The sequence below is a fragment of the Pelodiscus sinensis genome, chromosome 3 (genome assembly GCF_052426305.1).
Source record: "Pelodiscus sinensis isolate ZL-2025 chromosome 3, ASM5242630v1, whole genome shotgun sequence".
Classification (NCBI taxonomy): Eukaryota; Metazoa; Chordata; order Testudines; family Trionychidae; genus Pelodiscus; species Pelodiscus sinensis.
Window position 1 is genome coordinate 45,163,574 of NC_143054.1, and position 18,311 is coordinate 45,181,884.

At 40.3% G+C, this 18,311-nt stretch overlaps 1 protein-coding gene across 2 annotated transcripts in view; it reads right to left on the minus strand.

Moving 5' to 3' along the window:
* Nucleotides 1-18,311, minus strand: part of HMGCLL1 (3-hydroxy-3-methylglutaryl-CoA lyase like 1) — a 97,254-nt gene that overhangs the window by 24,789 nt on the left and 54,154 nt on the right. The window contains exon 8 of one of the 2 annotated variants that reach the window (XM_075923632.2): nucleotides 13,628-16,457. The exons of the other annotated variant lie outside the window; for it this stretch is intronic. Coding sequence (XP_075779747.1) covers nucleotides 16,074-16,457 — 384 coding nt within the window. The 3' untranslated portion in view covers nucleotides 13,628-16,073. Of the gene's footprint in view, nucleotides 1-13,627; nucleotides 16,458-18,311 lie in introns of those variants that run through there. 2 annotated transcript variants of the gene reach the window in all.

An 18,311-nucleotide genomic window follows, 5' to 3' on the forward strand; every position in this document is an offset into this window, starting at 1 on the left:
TTGGTATGGAGTGAGTGTGATCTTAAGAACCTCAACATGCTGTTCTCAGAATATGTAGCCAAAAAGTGTCTTGTGTGGTGAGATACTAGGTCATTTATATTATTGTATATTGTATATATGGTTAATGTAAAGAATTATGTATGTGCACTGGAAATCTATATATTTTTGAGAGTTTGTGCATCTGTCTCTGTGTCCGTCTGTGAGTCCGTTTGTTCAAGAACTCCTCCTAAATGGTAAGAGCTAGGTCCACCAAATTTTATATGCAGCTCCCTCTTCTCCTAACTTAGAGCAAGTTCAGGATTTGGTTGTGCCTGGATAATGGTATGTGCATAGAAAGTAATTGTTATGCATCAAACAGAAAGAAAAATGTGTGATTGGAGGGACAGTAAAACTTACAAATGACCACGTCATGCAGTCCCTGTCTCCTTGGCCTGCCTCCAGGCCACCAGGCCATGGAACCTGGGCCACCCCTGGCAGCCCCCAGGGAGCAGCCACCAACTGCACTGTGCAAACCCCACCACTCTGGGCCAGCCTTGGGGAGAAGCTGGCAGGCGGCCTGCAGGGCCTGGCCCTACACCAGGGAAAAGCCGGGGGACTGTGGCAAAGCTAGATAAGTCTTCTAGTATGTTCATAAAATATGTTTAGACCAAAGAATCAGAGTACGATGAAAAAGCAAGTTTGTCATAGACAAAGAATGTTACACCTGTTTGCGTGTGCCTCCAATGTAAATTGAGCAAGAGGAGGCCAGAGACAATAGAAATTAATTTACATCTAAGATTAACAAAATGATTAAGCCAACAGAAAAAGCAAATCAACTAAAGGGAAAGGAAGACATCATGGTATCTATACACTAGTCAGGAAGAGGAACTTTGGGTTTAATTTTCAAAGAATAAATTTCAAAAGTTTACTGGAACATAAAAAGAAAGAGGGAGAAGCCCATAATTATATATCACTTATGGACAAGAGGCAGACCCCTCTGATTCTGTGAAAATTGGATTCTCTGGGATAGAGATTTGGATGTTAGGGTATGTCTACACTACAAAGTTAGTTCGAACTAATGGACGTTAGTTCGAACTAACTTTCATAGGCGCTACACTAGTGCTCCGCTAGTTCGAATTTAATTCGAACTAGCGGAGCGCTTAGTTCGAACTAGGAAAACCTCATTTTACGAGGATTAAGCCTAGTTCAAACTAGCTAGTTCGAATTAAGGGGTATGTAGCCCCTTAATTCGAACTAGTGGGAGGCTAGCCCTCCCCAGGTTTCCCTGGTGGCCACTCTGGCCAACACCAGGGAAACTCATCTGCCCCCCTCCTGGCCCCGGACTCCTTAAAGGGGCATGGGCTGGCTACGGTGCTGGTGCCAGGTGCAAGCCTGCCAGCACCCAGCCAGCAGACCCTGGACCTGGCACAGATCGAGCCACCCACCCGATGCCCCCCAGCCCTCCCCCTCTTCCCGGGACCAGCCTGGCGGCTCCCGGGAGCTTGCCCGGGACCGCAAGAGGCGGGCACCCGCCTGGGCTAGTGCAGACATCGTGGACCTTGTCCACGATCTCCGCACTAGGCACAGGAAAGTGGCCGGCTAGGACAGGAGAGCTGCCAGCCTGGCCACCCAGGAGCAGGTGTGCAAGAGAATCAAGGGGGTCCACTGAGACCCCCGACCCTGAGCCCTGAGCTTACAATGGCCGTCTTGGGTCAGACCAAAGGTCCATCTAGCCCAGTAGCCTGTCTGCAGACAGCAGCCAACCCTAGGGACCCTGGAGGGCATGGACCGAAGACAGTGACCAAGCCATTTGTCTCGTGCCATCCCTCTCCAGCCTTCCACAAACCTTGGGCAGGGACACCACTCCTACCCCCTGGCTAATAGCACTCCATGGACCCAACCTCCATCTCTTTATCTCACTTCCCTTTAAACTCTGTTCTAGTTCTAGCCTTCACAGCCTCCTGCAGCAAGGTGTTCCACAGGTTGACTCTTTGCTTTGTGAAGAACAACTTTCTGTTACTAGTTTGAAGCCCGCTACCCATTCCTTTCCTTTGGTGTCCTCTAGTCCTTCTTTACGGGAACTAATGAAGAACTTTTCTGTATGCACCCTCTCCACTCAACTCCTGCTTTTAGAGACCTCTATCCTGTCCCCCCTCCGTCTCCCCTTTTCTAAGCTGAAAAGTCCCAGTCTCTTTAGCCTCTCTTCATATGGGACCTGTTCCCAACCCCTGATCATTTTAGTTGCCCTCCCCTCTCCCAGCCTCTCTCTTCCCCTCTCCCACCTCCTTTTCCCAGTCTCCCCCAGTTTTGTTCAATAAAGGCAGATTCCATTTTGGAAGACACATTATCTTTATTTTGTACATCAAGAAGAGGGGCTAGGGAGGGGTAAGTGGAAGGAGGTGAGGGAGGAATGGGGTACGAGCCCCCGATGGGGAGGACTGGGCTGGCTCTGCGGGCTTCTGGGGGTGGAAGCTCTCCTGCTGCCCCCCAATTACCCCGTCTCCCCAGATGGCAGCCAAGCTCTCCCTATGGTTCTGGGTGTCCAGAGGAGAAGGACATAGGGAGGCAGGCACCAAACTCATTCTCATAAGATGACTTATGCATTTAAGGTGACTGACTCCAGAAGAATTCATAGTTGTGGATGGTTGGTAGAGATAGGCACCCTCCTGCAGCCAGGATTTAGGCATCTATCTCCATGAGAAGGGCAGGGCATGGGACATGCCCTCACCTTAGCATCACCCACATACTAGGTCAGGCAGCTCCCCACTGGCTTGTTTAGGCATCACCCCACCTAGCATGAGTGATCTCACAACCCATAGTCTAAGGCATCTAGTCATGCACAGTATGAGCAAGTTAGGCCTTCTAATTCAGACTTTGTGGATAACAGTGATGTTACTATGACTTTCTAGGCACCTAAAAGTTAGGCATTTCAAAACTTAGTGTCAGATCACTTAGGCTGTGTCCAGACTCAGGGTTTTTTTTAAAAAAGTAGTCTTTTTTCGAAAAAACTTCACCTGTGTCTAGACTGCAGCCGCGTTCTTTTGAAATTAAATCGAAAGAACGTGGCTTTTCTTTCGACGGCGGTAAACCTCATTTCATGAGGAAGAACGCCTTTTTTCGAAAGTGCTCTTTCGAAAAAAGCGTTCTTGAATGCCAACAGGGTTTTTTAGAAAGAGAGCATCCAGACTCACTCGCTGCTTTTTTTGAAAAAGCGGCTTGCTTTTTCGAAAGTACTGCTTGCAGTCTAGACGCTCTTTTTCGAAAGAGGCTTTTTCGAAAGATACTTTCGAAAAAGCATCTTTCGAAACAGGCTTGCAGTCTAGACATAGCCTTAGTTCCTTTAGAGATCCACATCCCTCTATTTATCCATGTTGGACAAGACTATCAACTGCCTAAGGAAGAGGAGTATAAGCCCCATCCTCTCTCAGAATTGTCTTCTGGCTCCATGCATAGAGAGGAAAGATGGTTTTATAAGATCACTGCTCTTCCAGTGAGCAATGATGTGTGGAGTGGACAAAGCCTTGGCTCCACCCTATCAATATGGCTGTCTGCAAAGCTGTCTGAAGGGGAAGAAAGGTGTACCTTCTGATCAGCTGCAGTAACTTCCCCACTGCGGAAAAGGGGATTTATGACTGAGTCATGCTTATGTTCTACGGCTGTACCTGGGGTTATACAGTTATGCTAATTCTTACAAAAGCCTAAAAGTTAGGTTGTAATCATGCCTTTATTCACTGAATGAAACAAAAGCCTGTTTCTAATCCAGGTTAAACACATGCATACACAGATGAACCAAAATAACTATAACAATAACATAATTAAATACAATCACCACTTCTAACTATGAAGTGTTGTCATAGTTCTGATTTTGTTCTAAGTTTAGTGATATACAACATTTAAAAGACTCCAGAAGGGAGAAAAAGGGTCACTACACCTAAACAGAAATGTAATACTGCACGGGTGTAAAGTAATTTACCAAGAAACAGATTTTTCAGTCTGATCCCAAGAGACTGGAATTCAATCCCAGAGTAGAAGAAAATGTTCCACTTCAGGCAATAAAAAGCAATCCTATTCTTACCAGAACTGAAAAAAATCTTTTCTTTTTTAAATTTATGATCACAGGTAATATTCCAAATATCCAATGATTTTCTTCCCCCTAGCTATGGACAAGACAACCATCCAGTGTGCAACATGGAGAAAGCAAGCCCCGTAGAAAAGAAGGTAAAAAATAGAACAAATGAATTTAAAACATTAACTAAAATATTAGAAGACACACACATAAGTAACTAAGTTTGTTATTCACCATTTTGATTAAAATACCTTTTTGATAAATCTAGGGTATATTATGCAGACACGTTTTTGAAGACATTTGGAAATACAAGCCTAATATTTTCATCAATTTTGTGACATTTTAATTAGAAAGTCTTACTCTAATATTTCTTCTTTAAGGAAGAAGTAAAATCACTAGTATTGGTCAGGCTGGTAGCACCACCTGTTATTAAGGTCACCTGGCATTTCCTCATTTTCAGTTGCTTATAATTTGGCTGACCTCTAAACAAATGTGACATGTTGGATGTCTGTCTTAGGCTGAACTACTTTGGAACTGGGAATGGCTGGCAGAGTAACACTAACCAAACATTTCACAGATGGTCACTAAGTATGATTATCATTTTTGGATGATCAACTTGATATCCTGGGGTTTGATTGCAGAAGTGTTGCTAAGAACAGCTGCAATTGAAGTGAATAGGAGTTGTGTTTTGAATATATGAAGTACTGATTAACACTAAGTACACTGAAAACCCAGTTCCCAGGTGTTGCAAATTGGGTATCCAGAATTAGTGGGTATTTTAGACTTCAATTTTCTTGTGGCTAAATTCTCCATTGATAAAATTCTCCATCTCTGAGGGGTCTGGTGAAAATACATTCATAAATATTTGTGTAGCACACAAATATTATAATGAAAAGCCCAAGAGGAAATTATTTATTTTGCCCTCAGAAAAGGATCTGAATGGTAAATAAGGCATAGGACCATACCTTAAGGAGAAAACAAAATATTGAACTTCTGCTTGTTAAGTGAGCAACATCTATCCTGTGCACTAGATGAGGATGGGGTCCCAGTGGAAAAAGTAGTAGTTGATCATATAATTAACAACTGAATCATAAGGCACATGCTCAAAGGGGCAAACTTAAGGTTGCATAAGCAACCTTAATTCTAGCATTTCCTAACTTTCAAATATTTGACTTTTCAACCTGAATAACATTCTTTTAACTCCGTGTGTGTGTGTGTGTGTGTGTGTGTGTGTGTGTGAGTGAAAGAGAGAGAAATATATACACGTTATGTAGAAACAATAATTTTTTGTTCAATTGTTTCAGGAGGTGAGTGAAGCCTAAAATAAAACAAAAGCATGTATCTCAGTAACACAGAATATCCCCTACCACCTGCTTCCTGATCAATCTAGCCAAGGTGCCTGTGATTAAAAAGGGTTGTAAAATAGTATAATTACTAGCCAACCACAGATAAATGTGTCCCTAAATCTACAATTAGCCATGCCATTAATCTCAGTGAAGAAGCAAGTTGAGTACCCTACCAACTCTGCAGGATCAGTTGAGCCTCAATGGTAAAGTGTTATGCAGAGAAGTTGATCCTACCATATCCTGTTCTTTAACTATTCTGCATATGCTAACCTTGAGCACCTTCTGTAAGTATTAAACAGTTAATTTTTAAATATTTTTGAAGTGATTAAGTTACCATTCTGAAAACTCTTAACTAACTTCATTCTGTAAGCATCCGAACAACTTTCTGAAAAGGCTTCCTACATTTTCAGCATTTGGAAGTAATTAATTTCTAGTCCAAAAATGAATATCTGTCCCTAACACAAGGAGCTGGATTATAGCCCAGTCCACTTCAGAACTGGATTACCCTGACTCTTAGTTATTTAAATAGTCAAGTTAAATGAGATACTGTTGAAATGATAAAAGGAAGTCTCTAAAAAGGCCATTGCTGTGGGGACATGAGATTACAACTACCAAATGGTGGCCAGGAAGACAATGTTAACAGAGAAAATTCACCCAAGTCCCATGCAAATTAGAGTGATAGGACTGAATGTGTGGGAAAGACAGCTGCTTGGTATGATTTCCCTGGGGAGTTGCTGACATCCTCTCCACTCTACTTATATGGAGCCTGTTGCCCTCAAGAAAGACAAAAAAAACCCTGTAGGTAAAACATTCATAAATTACTCTGAGGTCCATATGAATCCAAACAGATAACCTACAGTGTTAGATGGAAATGGTGTGAACATCACAAGAATTATAGTGCATGCTAGAGAGCGGGAAAAGGGATAATAAATTAAAGAATCAGGAATCTTGAGTGTAGAGAGACCAGAGCTGACAGGTTTGTCCTCTGAGTCCTTGGTTCCTGCTCCTTTCACTAGCTACCTATTCAGATCCGTATCTTAAAAAAAAAAAAGATATAGCAGAAGAGAGTCTGTGTGGGAGCTAAATATCATTTGATGAACATTGTCTCAGTCTGTATGTTTCTTTCCACAGGAAGAGATGAAAGGAAGGAAGCTTATTAATGGAAGTAGTAGAAGACTGTTTACATTCCATATTAGCTGCAAAGCCAACTAGATCAAAATAACCTGAGTTTCATAGATCTAATAACTGGAAAAATACCAGAAAGTTACAAATGAAGTTGGAGTAGAAGCCGATGACCAGTGAACATATTATCATATCATCTGACCAGACAACTACACAAAAATGTAAGACTTGCTACCTGATGGCATTAATGCATGGGAAATTCCCAGTAGGGAAAGAGTAGATATTTAATATAGAACAAGGGAGGCTAGAGTAAAAAAAGTAATTTGAGGAGAAAATTTAACGAGGTTTGGAATAAATTAAGAGAGAAAGAGGTGCAAAACACCCAGGCCAAATTCACCCTTTGTGTAAATCTGTTGACTTCAGTGAAATTACAACAGGGAGGTATTTGACCTCTACCCTTTAAATCCCCTAAACACTACAGATTTGACCTCTCAGTTGCCACTGTAATTCCCCTGAGTGCATTCTCTGTGTGTGTGTGTGTCTCATATATTAGAACAAGAAATTCTAGAATGAGGAAAACTATTGAGACAAAGAGTTGAGGTTTGAACTTAAGCCAAGGAGAGCTGCAGTTCTGCCTAGAGCTCAAAGTAAAGTCTTGTAAGAGGAATTTGAAGATCAGGATAATCCATAATGGCTGCAGAATCCCTCTGTCTGAATAATATACTGAAACAGATCAAGTGAGCAGGTCTGTGGGCTCAGTAACTGCTAGGGCTCCAAACTTCAGAAACATAATCATCTAACTGTGGGTGGCGTTGGAAGAAAGAGAACTTGTTATTACTTTTTAAGTACTAACAAGATGTTGGGCACTGAACCAGAAGCATATTAATTAGATTGTATGTTCTTTGGGTCAGGGGTTGCATCTTTCTATGTATATGTACAATAGGGCTTTAGTCTCAGTTAAGGTCTCTGGAGCTTACTTTAATACAAATAAATAAATATAGTCCCTGCCCTGAAGAACTCACAATTTAACCTCTCTGAATCTACTTAACTAGTTTTAGGAATAAGTTTCTACTTATAGCAATAGGAAAGGCTGCCTTAAGAGGGTGCAGGGCCCAAGACAAATAAGCCTATATCTGTCAGGATGCAGGGGAGAGGGGTGCAGTGAATCTCCCCCAGGTGGGCTGTTAAGGGGAAATAGGGCAGAGGGCATACTGGTGAGGAGTCAAGGGGCTCCAGCCACGCCCAGAGGCATGGGCCAAGTGGGCTTACCTGGAGCAAGGTGCACCCACTGGTGATCGGGGTGCCTGTCTACTGGGTACCAGTGCTGCTTCATGCCCCATGTGGGACCTCAACACTTTCCAGCCTCCCTATTTAAATAATGATGGGGCTGGAGTGGGCACATTGGCCAGGGGAGTTGCGGGTGCACAGATTTCAGGGAGAAGGAGGAAGCCACACAATCCATGCACATGTGCCACAGGGGAGCCCAGCTGTTTGAGTTGCAGCCAGAAACCCCAGACCCAGGTCTTCTGAGCCCTCTCTCCCACTCCAAGTGGTATGAACCACTAGGGAGAGGTGAGGCCAGACACAGGACACTGCCTCCTGCTGGTGGGCTGCCTCTGGCTGCTCTGCTCAAAACAAACAGATGTAGTCCTCACTCCCTATGATACTGTGATGTTGAAGCACATGGACTCCAGAGTACAGGACTCTAATTCATCCTATCCAAGGGACAGCTCTGGCAATAAGCAATGCATGTAGATATTAGGTTATTATGCTCAGAAGCATAGGGCCAAAGGCTGTGTTCCTTCAACCACTTGAGAAAAGCACCAATTGTCTACTAATATATACCTAAAGTGGTTTCTTGCTATAATCACAAATTGTATTTAATAAAAAAAGTTCTTTCCCTTTTTTATAGAGTTTTGTGGCAACATATTCTTCCGTTTTTTTAAAAATAGTTTCTATAAAAAAAAAAAAAAGACGAGACAAAGAGGGGTGAAAAAGTTGCAAACATCTCTAATATTGTGAATATAAACACCTGTGTTTTCCATATTTCCCAGTCTTTTCCATAATTGAGTCTGCTTTGTTCATTGCTTTAGCGTGGTGGGTTTTCACTTATAAAAAGTAGCTGCTTGGTTAGGTATTACTAGGTCTCCTGGTGCCAGTGGTTTTCTGGTTTCCTACACTCCACCTCTTCTTTTTGGTTTTCTTCTCTGGAGCCTTGTGATCTGGGGCATTTTCTTTATTTTGCAGTTCACCTGCCATCTCTTGTACCGTGTTAGTTTTTGTTTTTTTCTCTTTCCATTTTCTTTGGATATAGCTTTTACTCATATTTGCTAAGTTAGCTGCTGGTGCTAAGCGATCTTAAGGATGATTTCCCTATCTCATGTTACTTATTTCTATCAGCTCAAATCTCTAAATCAAATCAAATAAACTCTTAACTTATTACACAATTGCTGCAGGGAAATTTCATCTCTGAGAAATGCTGCAATCTTGCTAATTACCACTTCAGTCTGCTAGCTGAAAATGTAAAGAAAATGTAAACATAGTCCATATTCATTAGTTATATCTTTTTTATGCTGCTCCTTAAGGGCAATTTCAAAATTAGTTGGGCCTTACAAGGCACCTGTGCTAGTTCATTTCATGGAGAAGAGAGCTAAAAAGCAGAAAAGTGGGGAGCAAGATACAGTTTTTAAGTGACAAGCATGTTGGATTGAACTGTCTTTTACAAATCTTACATTGGTATATGTTCCTATTGTTAAGGTTTTGAAACAAACTAGGTTTTATTTGGCATACTGTTGAATATTAGCCATCTATGTACTTACATGTCCAACTCTCTCATTTCTCATTATGATTATTCACAGTTTAATAGCTGAAAAATTGGAAAACTTGCCCTCCATGCCAGCATCAATGGTCCTGGAAGTCATTTGTTTAAGTAATAAAACCTGGGATCTACAGGCTGAGCCCTCCACTACCCTGCTGGTATGTTCTTTTCAGCTTGAAAAAAATTCCATTTTACAGCTCCCATTTGTTTCCTGCCATTTAGCCAAGTTTCCACTTATTACATGTTTCCACGCCTTAACATTGACTTCCAGTAAAGAACACTGTAAATTGTTTTCTGAAAAATCAATGCATATGATGGTCATTACATATCCTTTGTCTTCTTTGGCAGTAACCATCTGAAAGAATTCCAGTGAAATAATGAAGCATGACCATCCCTTCCTGAATTTCACATTGGCTATTTTTAATCAAGCTGTGCTTTTCCTTTTTAAACAGCAATTTATTGAACAAAGTGGAATTGTGATAATATCTCTTAAAATCTGTCCATCCTCTATACTTATTTTCCCAAAACAGGTACGCTACTGTATTTCTTCAAGCACCTAAAATGTGCTACAAATTTATAAGACAAGACACTCTTCCCCCAAAAAATGTACAATCATTGTTCATCATAACACTGGTAAAGGTCAGAAACAAACGAGAATGCTGAGGGGAAAGGAGGCAACAGTGACACTAATTAAGTCACCTGGGATGTTTTCACAACTTAATAGTTCTTTTTCTTTTATTGCCCTTCCTCCTCTCATTCTTCCTCTTTTCACCATAAAATTATATTAAAAAAACAGACTAAAAGGTCAGAATTTTTTTCCTATAGTTTCCATACTATGCATTGAAAATAGAATTTGAATCTGCACTGCACTAATAATAATAATTAGTACATATACAGTATTCTCCATCCATAACTTTTTCATTGCATTTTACAAGGGAAGATGAATATCAACTCTATTTTACACATGGGGAAACTGACAAGTCATTTGCTAATGGCCACACAAGTCAGTGGCAGAGCCAGGAAGAGAAGCCAGCTCTTATGACTGACTACGGCTATGTCTACACTGCAGGCTTCTTATGCAAGAAGCTTTTTGCAGACTAAATCTTCCACAAAATCTTCTTGCGCAAGAACATGTCTATACTGCAAAAGCGCATCGGAAAAGCGATGTGCTTTTGCACAAGAGAGCATCCAGACTGCATGGATGCTTTCTCGCAAGAAAGTTCTGATTGCCATTCACGGAATGGCCGCCACCAGGGCACCTGTGCTTCTTTCACAGGTTGTTTTTGTGCAAAAAAACCCTGTTTCCCATCCACACACACCTTTTTGCGCAAGAGCTCTTGCGCAAAAAGGCTTATTCCTCATGGAAAGAGGAATTACTAATACACAAAACCCCCTCTCTTCTTCTGATTTACTGTACATATTCTTGTTCAAAAGAGTGCTTGTAGTGTGGACGCTCCATGAGATTTTGTGCAAAAACACTTGTGTTTGCGCAAAAACTCTTCAATCTAGACGTAACCTGTTTGTGCCTCATGCGCTGGTCATACTGCTTCCCTTCTGGTTTAAGAACCTATGTGTAACATAATTTAACTGAACCTATTCCAATTCATTTTATAAAGACCTCTCTGCAAAGTTCCAAACTGCCTAATCCCAGGATTAAGTTTATCATTCAAACAGGAATGTATGCAGTCACCTACTCAGAAAACCTTCTTTCCTCCCTACAGCATATCAAGAAACATTGCCTTTGGCCCTCTCTCAAAAATCTATTTTTAAATGCACAGGCTATACTTTCATTTTGAAATCCTTTGTATCTATCTGGGTTCTTATCCTGCATTCATCACCACAGTATGTAAGCGAATTTACTGAAGCATGCACATGTTGGTTCTTTTAACTTTCTCTCCCTTCCCTTCCCCATTGTGCAGAAACTTTGTTTCTTCTATACATGATTTCTGAGGGACAGATAGACCAAAGAAGAGGGTTTTGCAGTTAGTCAGGAAATCAATTCCATGATCGTCAGACCTGGTCTACACTAGGGAGTTATTTCAAAATAACTCCTCTTATTTCGAAATAATAAGTGGAGCATCCACACTACCAAGACCATTATTTTGAAATAACAGGTTGATTATTTCAAAATAATAACTCCTGCTTTCCGTGAGGAATAACGCTTATTTCAAAAGAGTTATTTCAAAATAGTGATAGTGTGGACGCTCCACTGCTGCTATTTCAAATTATCTACTCCCCAAAGTCATTCAAAGTAATTGTGTTGTCCCTGTAGTGTGAACACACTATTTCAAAAGAGTTATTTCAGGAGTTATTATTTCAGATTTAGTTATTCTGAAATAATTCCTAGTGTAGATATGCCCTCAATTACCAAGGAAGCTCTGAGTTGTGGGCACACAAGTCTTATTCTTGAGGCTGAAAGCGACATTGCTCATTTGGAACTACAAACTCTCTCTCGCCAGGAGAGAAGGAAGAGGAAGATCCTGTCTTGTGGGGCAGGGAGGATAGCAGTGGGGCAGGGAGGATAGCAGTGAAAGAGAAGAGATGTCTCTGCTTTTCTTCACTGTCTTTAGCTAAGCTGTGTGGGGATGGTGAAAGTCAGGTAGGAAGGGAGAGACTATTCTGATTTTTGCTCCTCCATTTCCTATATAATAGGAAGACCTCAGGGCCTGCAGCAGCCATTCTGCTGCAGTTGCCACCCCAGCTTTGTTGCCTTTGTTGTCTAGTTTGATCTGTGTTTCTAAGACAGCTAGGGGTCTAACTCACAAATTCCCTCTTATTGAGATCAGGAAGGGTTTGCCTTCTGAGGAAGACTTACAAAGTTTTTTTCAGCTTCTTTCCAACATCCAGGAGGCCTAGTTTAATAAGTAGTAAAGACAGATTATGAAAAAAGAACTAGATACATTCAGGAAGGATAGGTCCATGAATGCCAGGATGGACAGGAATGGTGTCCTGAGACTCTGTTTGCCAGCAGCTGGAAATGGGTGAGAGGGGATGAATCACTTGGACTACGTCTACACTGCAAGATCTTCCGGCAAAAAATATGCAAATGCGAGACTCATTTGCATGAGTGACTATCTCATTTGCATATTTTCTCCTCCTTTTGGGGGCATAAGGCTCTTGTGGAAAAAGGGGGTTTTGCGCAAAAAGCAAACATCCACACTGCTTGTTTTTGCACAAAAAAACCCAGTTCAAAGACAGATCAGCAGAAAATATGCAAATGAGATCATGACTTAGTGTAGACGTAGCCTTGGTGATTGTCTGTTCTGTTCATTCCTCTAGGGCATCTGGCATGGGCCACTGTCAGAACTCAAGATAATGGGCAATATGGGCCTTTAGTCTGACCCAGCAGGGCTGTTCTTAACCTGCAAATTTAAGTCTGTTTGTAATTTCATTGTAACTTGTGCCTTATATGCAGTGCAAATGAGAGGCTTGCGGGGGTCATCTCCTGGAGGTAAACAAGAAAGTGGGGAGATGACTGCTGGAATCTATCAGCATGGAAGGAGAGAATTTAAGACTTTGCATATCTACCCTCATCTCACCTCCTAGCAGTGGGAGAGTGAGAAGATTAAAGGAGGGCTGAAACCCAGGGCATAGGCTGAAGAGGGCCAAACCTGAATATTGGTAATTTGGCATGGAAGTCATTCACCACTGTTTTGGAACAAAAGCCCCTTGGTATTTTGGGATGGTAGCTCTCCATTAAAAATAAGCATTAATAAAGTTGGAGCCTTCCACATTTGAATCTGTCTAGTGTCAGTTTCATTTTCTTGTATCAAACAGATGTTGTGGGTTGTTGTGATCACACAAGATAATGCAGTCTCTCAAGTAAATTGGGAGAATCCCATGGATTATTTTGGTAATGGAAACTAGGACAAAAACATTGACTGTTACTCTGTGTTTTGTATTTGTAGTTTTGTAGAATGATTTTTCTATTAAAGCTGTGTGGCAAGCTTGCAATAAACTCACCCAGTTTGAAAGTTTGCATTTTGGGTCATGAAACCTTTCAAGGCACCATAGGCAAAGTTTACAGAAACCATGGAAAAACTGTGGTTTGCATGATTTCAACACAAACCAGGAAAAAATGCTGCTGGCTTTAACTTAGGTTGTGTGTTTGAAACAGAAACTCTGAGGGGAAAAATCTAGGTTGTTTGAAATTAATGAAAACAAAACCAAGGAAAGTATTCACATGAACCTAGGGCAATTGCACATTTTATAAAGCTCTACATTTTAAAATATACATAGCACTGTTTTTAAGAGAATAAATTTATGAAGTCACATATACAATTCACAAACCATCAATTTGCAAAATACAAAAACAGGTAAAAAGAAAATATATTTGTGATCCCTCTCTCTCATTATATATATATATATTCCAGTACTGAATGCTAGCCTTGAATAAGTGTATTTTCTAGTCTGTTTTTTATTGTAAGAAATTATCCTCCCTTTGTTCCATATTCCATCAAAATTGAATGATTTTAGATCTTTTTATTTTTGTTGTTGTTCTGACTGCTTCTTTCTCTCACCTTCAGCAGAGGCACACATTTATCAATTTTTGTTACTTGAAAAATAGTCACTATAGTTTTATTTTTAACCATAGTAAAACTGGTGTCAAGAAGATTAACTCATGAGACCATGTATTTATTCACCCAAATGTGAATTTATAAGACCAGATCCCTATTTAGTTCCAGTTATCAATGCATAAATCAAGCCGTTAGCATTTTCCTATTTCCAATATGCTGAAAGTTTTTACTTGTTTACGCTTAAGTTTACTAAAGCATTTACACTACAGTGCTAAATCTATAAAATACACTCCCTGTCCTTCTTCAAGTTCTAGTCAAGCCAATTTCAAGGTAATTGAAATTGCCAGCAACTAATATTCAACTTTATTAGACCTCTCCTACATAGAAGTTCCCTGATATTTTTATTTTTCCTTAGAAGAGGATAGCAATTTCCTATGTTCTATTGTTTCTTTCAGTTACATTCTCTCTTTGGCACATTATCCAGGCTACATATGTAATTTTATTAAAAAGTATTGTGTTTGCGTAACAAGTAGCCACACCTCACACAGTCCTGTTTGTCACTTCTATACACTCTGTATTCTGATATCTTAGTTTCCTTCTTCAGCCAAGCTTCAGCAAGTCAGTCAACAGTCTAGTTAAAATCTTTTATTTATTCTTTTGAAATATCGTGTCAGATATTCTTTACATTTGTACAAGAAAAAAATCTATCTAGTCAATGGTTTTCATCTTTATTAGTTCCCTCAACAACTTAAAAATACTTACATGGCTAATCTCTGTCATCACTATTGATTCTTTTGTTAAACAATACACATAAAATCCACTACTTTAATAACAAGATTAATTCCTCGATAATTTTTTATGCAGCTTCATCTTGTCAGTTCTAGAGTGTTTTGGATCAATCCAAACCAAAAGAAAATGTCCTGTAGCAGTATAAACTTGAATGACACAATGGCTACGTCTAGACTACAGGTTTTTGTAGACAGAGATACTATCGACAAAGCTTCTGTCAACAAAGAGCGTCTAGACTACATCCAGTTCGATCGACAAAGCAAAGCCGCTTTGTCGACATGATAGTGTAGATGCAAAGGACAGTGTAGATGCAATAACACCTTCTATCAACAGAACTCTGTCAACAAAAGGCATTCTTCCTCGTAGAATGAGGTTTACCGCCATCAACAAAACTGCCAAGTTCTCTCGACGTTATGTTGGCAATAGTGTAGACGCAGGTATAGTTTTGTCGACAAAAGTAGACTTTTGTCGACAAAACCCTGTAGTCTAGACACACCCAATATGATCTGTACAAAAACCAGCTTATGGAATGACCAACACAACTTCTTGTCCTCTTCTTGAGGTATCCCAGGAGAGTTTACATCCAAGCACTGAAGATATGCTGCTTTCCTACTGTCACTTATTAGTTTTCAGGAAATACAAGAGTTCTAATACTGGGATTTTAGTCTGCAGTGGCTCAGGAGGAGTGGAGTTCGCTGCTCATTTTTTTATAATTAAATTTCAATTGACCAGCTATTTGCATAATATTACATCCACACCATTCTTCACAAAGATACCAATATTTTCCACAGGCTCACATCCTGATCTTCACTCCCCTATGAGCACATTTGGCCTGAAAAGCCACAGAACTGATGCAAGTGAGGAGAGAAGGCACAGGGAATTACAAACCACAGAGAACCTGGACAGTGGGCCACATCACAGAGCTGAGCTACCATGGCTGCTTGCTTGGGAGAAGAATGTCTTGAGTATGTACCTCCAAAGGCTCATCATCATCGTCATCGCTGAACAGTGGTAGAGCCAATTCCATTGGGGTAGATGACAAACCAAAATGGGACATATTTGAGGTGCCGTTGGTGCCAAACAGTGGCATCCCCATCACCGAGAAGACCATGAGCGCTGGTATGAATGTTTGTACTATTGATGTAGCAGGCAATAATGTCAGTACTAGAGGCAGCAACATAGGCTGAACTGCCGGTGCCGGGTGCTTAGCATGGACTGATGCTATCATTTGTTTCATGTGCGCTGAAGACGCCAGATGTTTTGTGGTGCCGACGTGTCATTGGCAGTGACATGGTAACACTTGGTGCCATTGCTTAACGTGGTCTAGTCAGTGTCACGGTCGGAGACAGCAGTATCTTGGCTGGTGCCAACATCAATGGTTTTTGCTTCACCTCTGTTTGTGCCTTGGAGGAGGATGAAGCCTTCTGCTTAGAATTTCAGCCCTTGTCAATGCTGGATTTGCCAACTGTTTTCTTTTCCAGTGCCTTCAGTGTAGCCAGTGCCAGGGCAGCTTTCTTATGCAAACAGTGTTTCCTCAAGGGTGAGTCAGCCCCTGAACAGGAGTGGGATCTCTTCTTGGGCACCCGAGCCCTGTCAGAGTCCTTGGGGCTTGACCTTGCAGGAGCCGCTCTCTTGAAGGCCGCACCAAGAGATGGTTGCCTGGGTGGTGTAATGTGCTCCGGGTCAAAAGTGGGTTGGATTGTTTTCTCAAGGAGCATCATTTCTAGCTGTAGCTCCCTGGCTTTCTTGGTCCTTGACATGAGTTTCTTGCAGTGGGGACACGAGGAGGTAGGGTGCTCCTCACTCAAGCAGCAGCTAGTCTGAGACAGGAATAGACAGCCTGCATGTTATACACCTTTTAAAGCCAGGTCAACCAGACATGTTCCAGGAAAAAAAAAGGTTACTGGAATGCGGGAACCTTAAAATCCTAGAACTAGAACTAACTACTTAAGTTGTCCTATGAATTTTTTTAACAACTACACTACTAACTATGAACTGTTACACTAACACTAACACTCGAGGGTGACTGCTGGGTTCCAACAGAAGCTGACAATGGTAGAGAAGAAACTGAAGGGACAGCTTGCTGTGCATTCAGAGTATCCATTTCAAAAGATGCACACCAGCGGCTCTGCATGAGCAGCCAACCATGGGCACTGCTACCTAAAATCTCTGATTAGAAGAGCAGTGGCACTCAAGACACCTAAGATGGAGCACCCACAGGGACACTCCTCGAAGAAGAATGATTAGTTCCTGTCTTGCTTAGATAATGAGATCTGGCAAAAGTACAGTCATCTATATATGTATAACTACAAGAAAATAACTTAATGTATTTTATTCAATGACAAGAATAGGAATTAAACTGCAGCCACTCATATAATATTCCAGTGCACTATTCCTTGTCTATCAGGAAAATATATGTACCATATATTGTCTTTCAGAAGAAATTATTTGTGTTTTTAATCACTACAGTTATCCAAATACTAATTAGGTCCAAAGTTAGTTAGTAATGAAGATCAGAGAAGCTTAGATTACTTCAAGATCAGCAAGACAATCTGTTCATTATTATTAGTTTTTTATTATTTGTCTCATGGTAGAACCTAGATATCCCAGTTAGAGATCAGGACCAAAGTGCTCGACACTGTACACACATCATAAAAAAGCAACCCCTATTGCAAAGAAATTACTAACTTACCATATAACAAAAGGCAACCAAAAGAGAAAACAAAGAGGAGTAAAGAGGACCAGGTAACAGTGAAACAAATTTTGTACATTGTTGCCATTTTAATTTTTCAACTGCCTTGACATTGTTCTGCAGGCATCCACAGAGTAATGAATTTTAACATGGAGTTTGAATAAAAATACTCTGAATTTTTATGAAGAACTCCCATGTTTACTGTGAAATGATCCATTTATTTAAACCAGTAGATATAGCTATGTTTTCAACTGGAAAAGCAGGTGTTGATGAGCTTTGAATATCATTAAGACAAGCCAAGCTTAATTAAAAGACAGCTAAAATAAAAGATATGCATAACAAAAAACATTTTAGAGGCACATATCACATAAACAAGTTAAGTTTCTGAAGCTATAAAATATTATCTTTTGGATTGAAATCTAGAAAATATTGCCCCAAAATGTATTACAAAAATTAGAGTAGAATGAAAAAAGGAGATTAGTACAGAAAGTTTCTTAAAGTCAATACATCTATTATCCAAAATTATTAGTATAGAAGGGGAACAATTAAAAAAACCCACCGAAGTCTTTTTCCCTATCTAAAATCACACTTGAAGGAACCTAAACATGTTAGAAATGTGTTTGATTTAATTCATTTTACTATTTCCATGTATATAAATAGGTAATTGCAAGAGAACAAGGAGCCATGATAATAGAGGAAGAATAATCCAAAATATTTACTACCTCTGTTGAACAGATAACCAACAAACCTTAAGCTTATGCCATCTAAGCAGTTCAAAATAAGTTCTCATGGCTGGTGTGAAAATTCAATATCACTTTGATAACCTGAGGACATACAACATGCTTCCAACAAAGTGGTACCTGAGGATTCATTAATATTTAAATTATATTCTTGCTTTCTAGTAAAGCCAAATATCATGACTGTGCTTTGGTGTAGTTTTTTTTTCCTGTTTGTTTTTTTGTGTGGCATCTAAGACATTAGG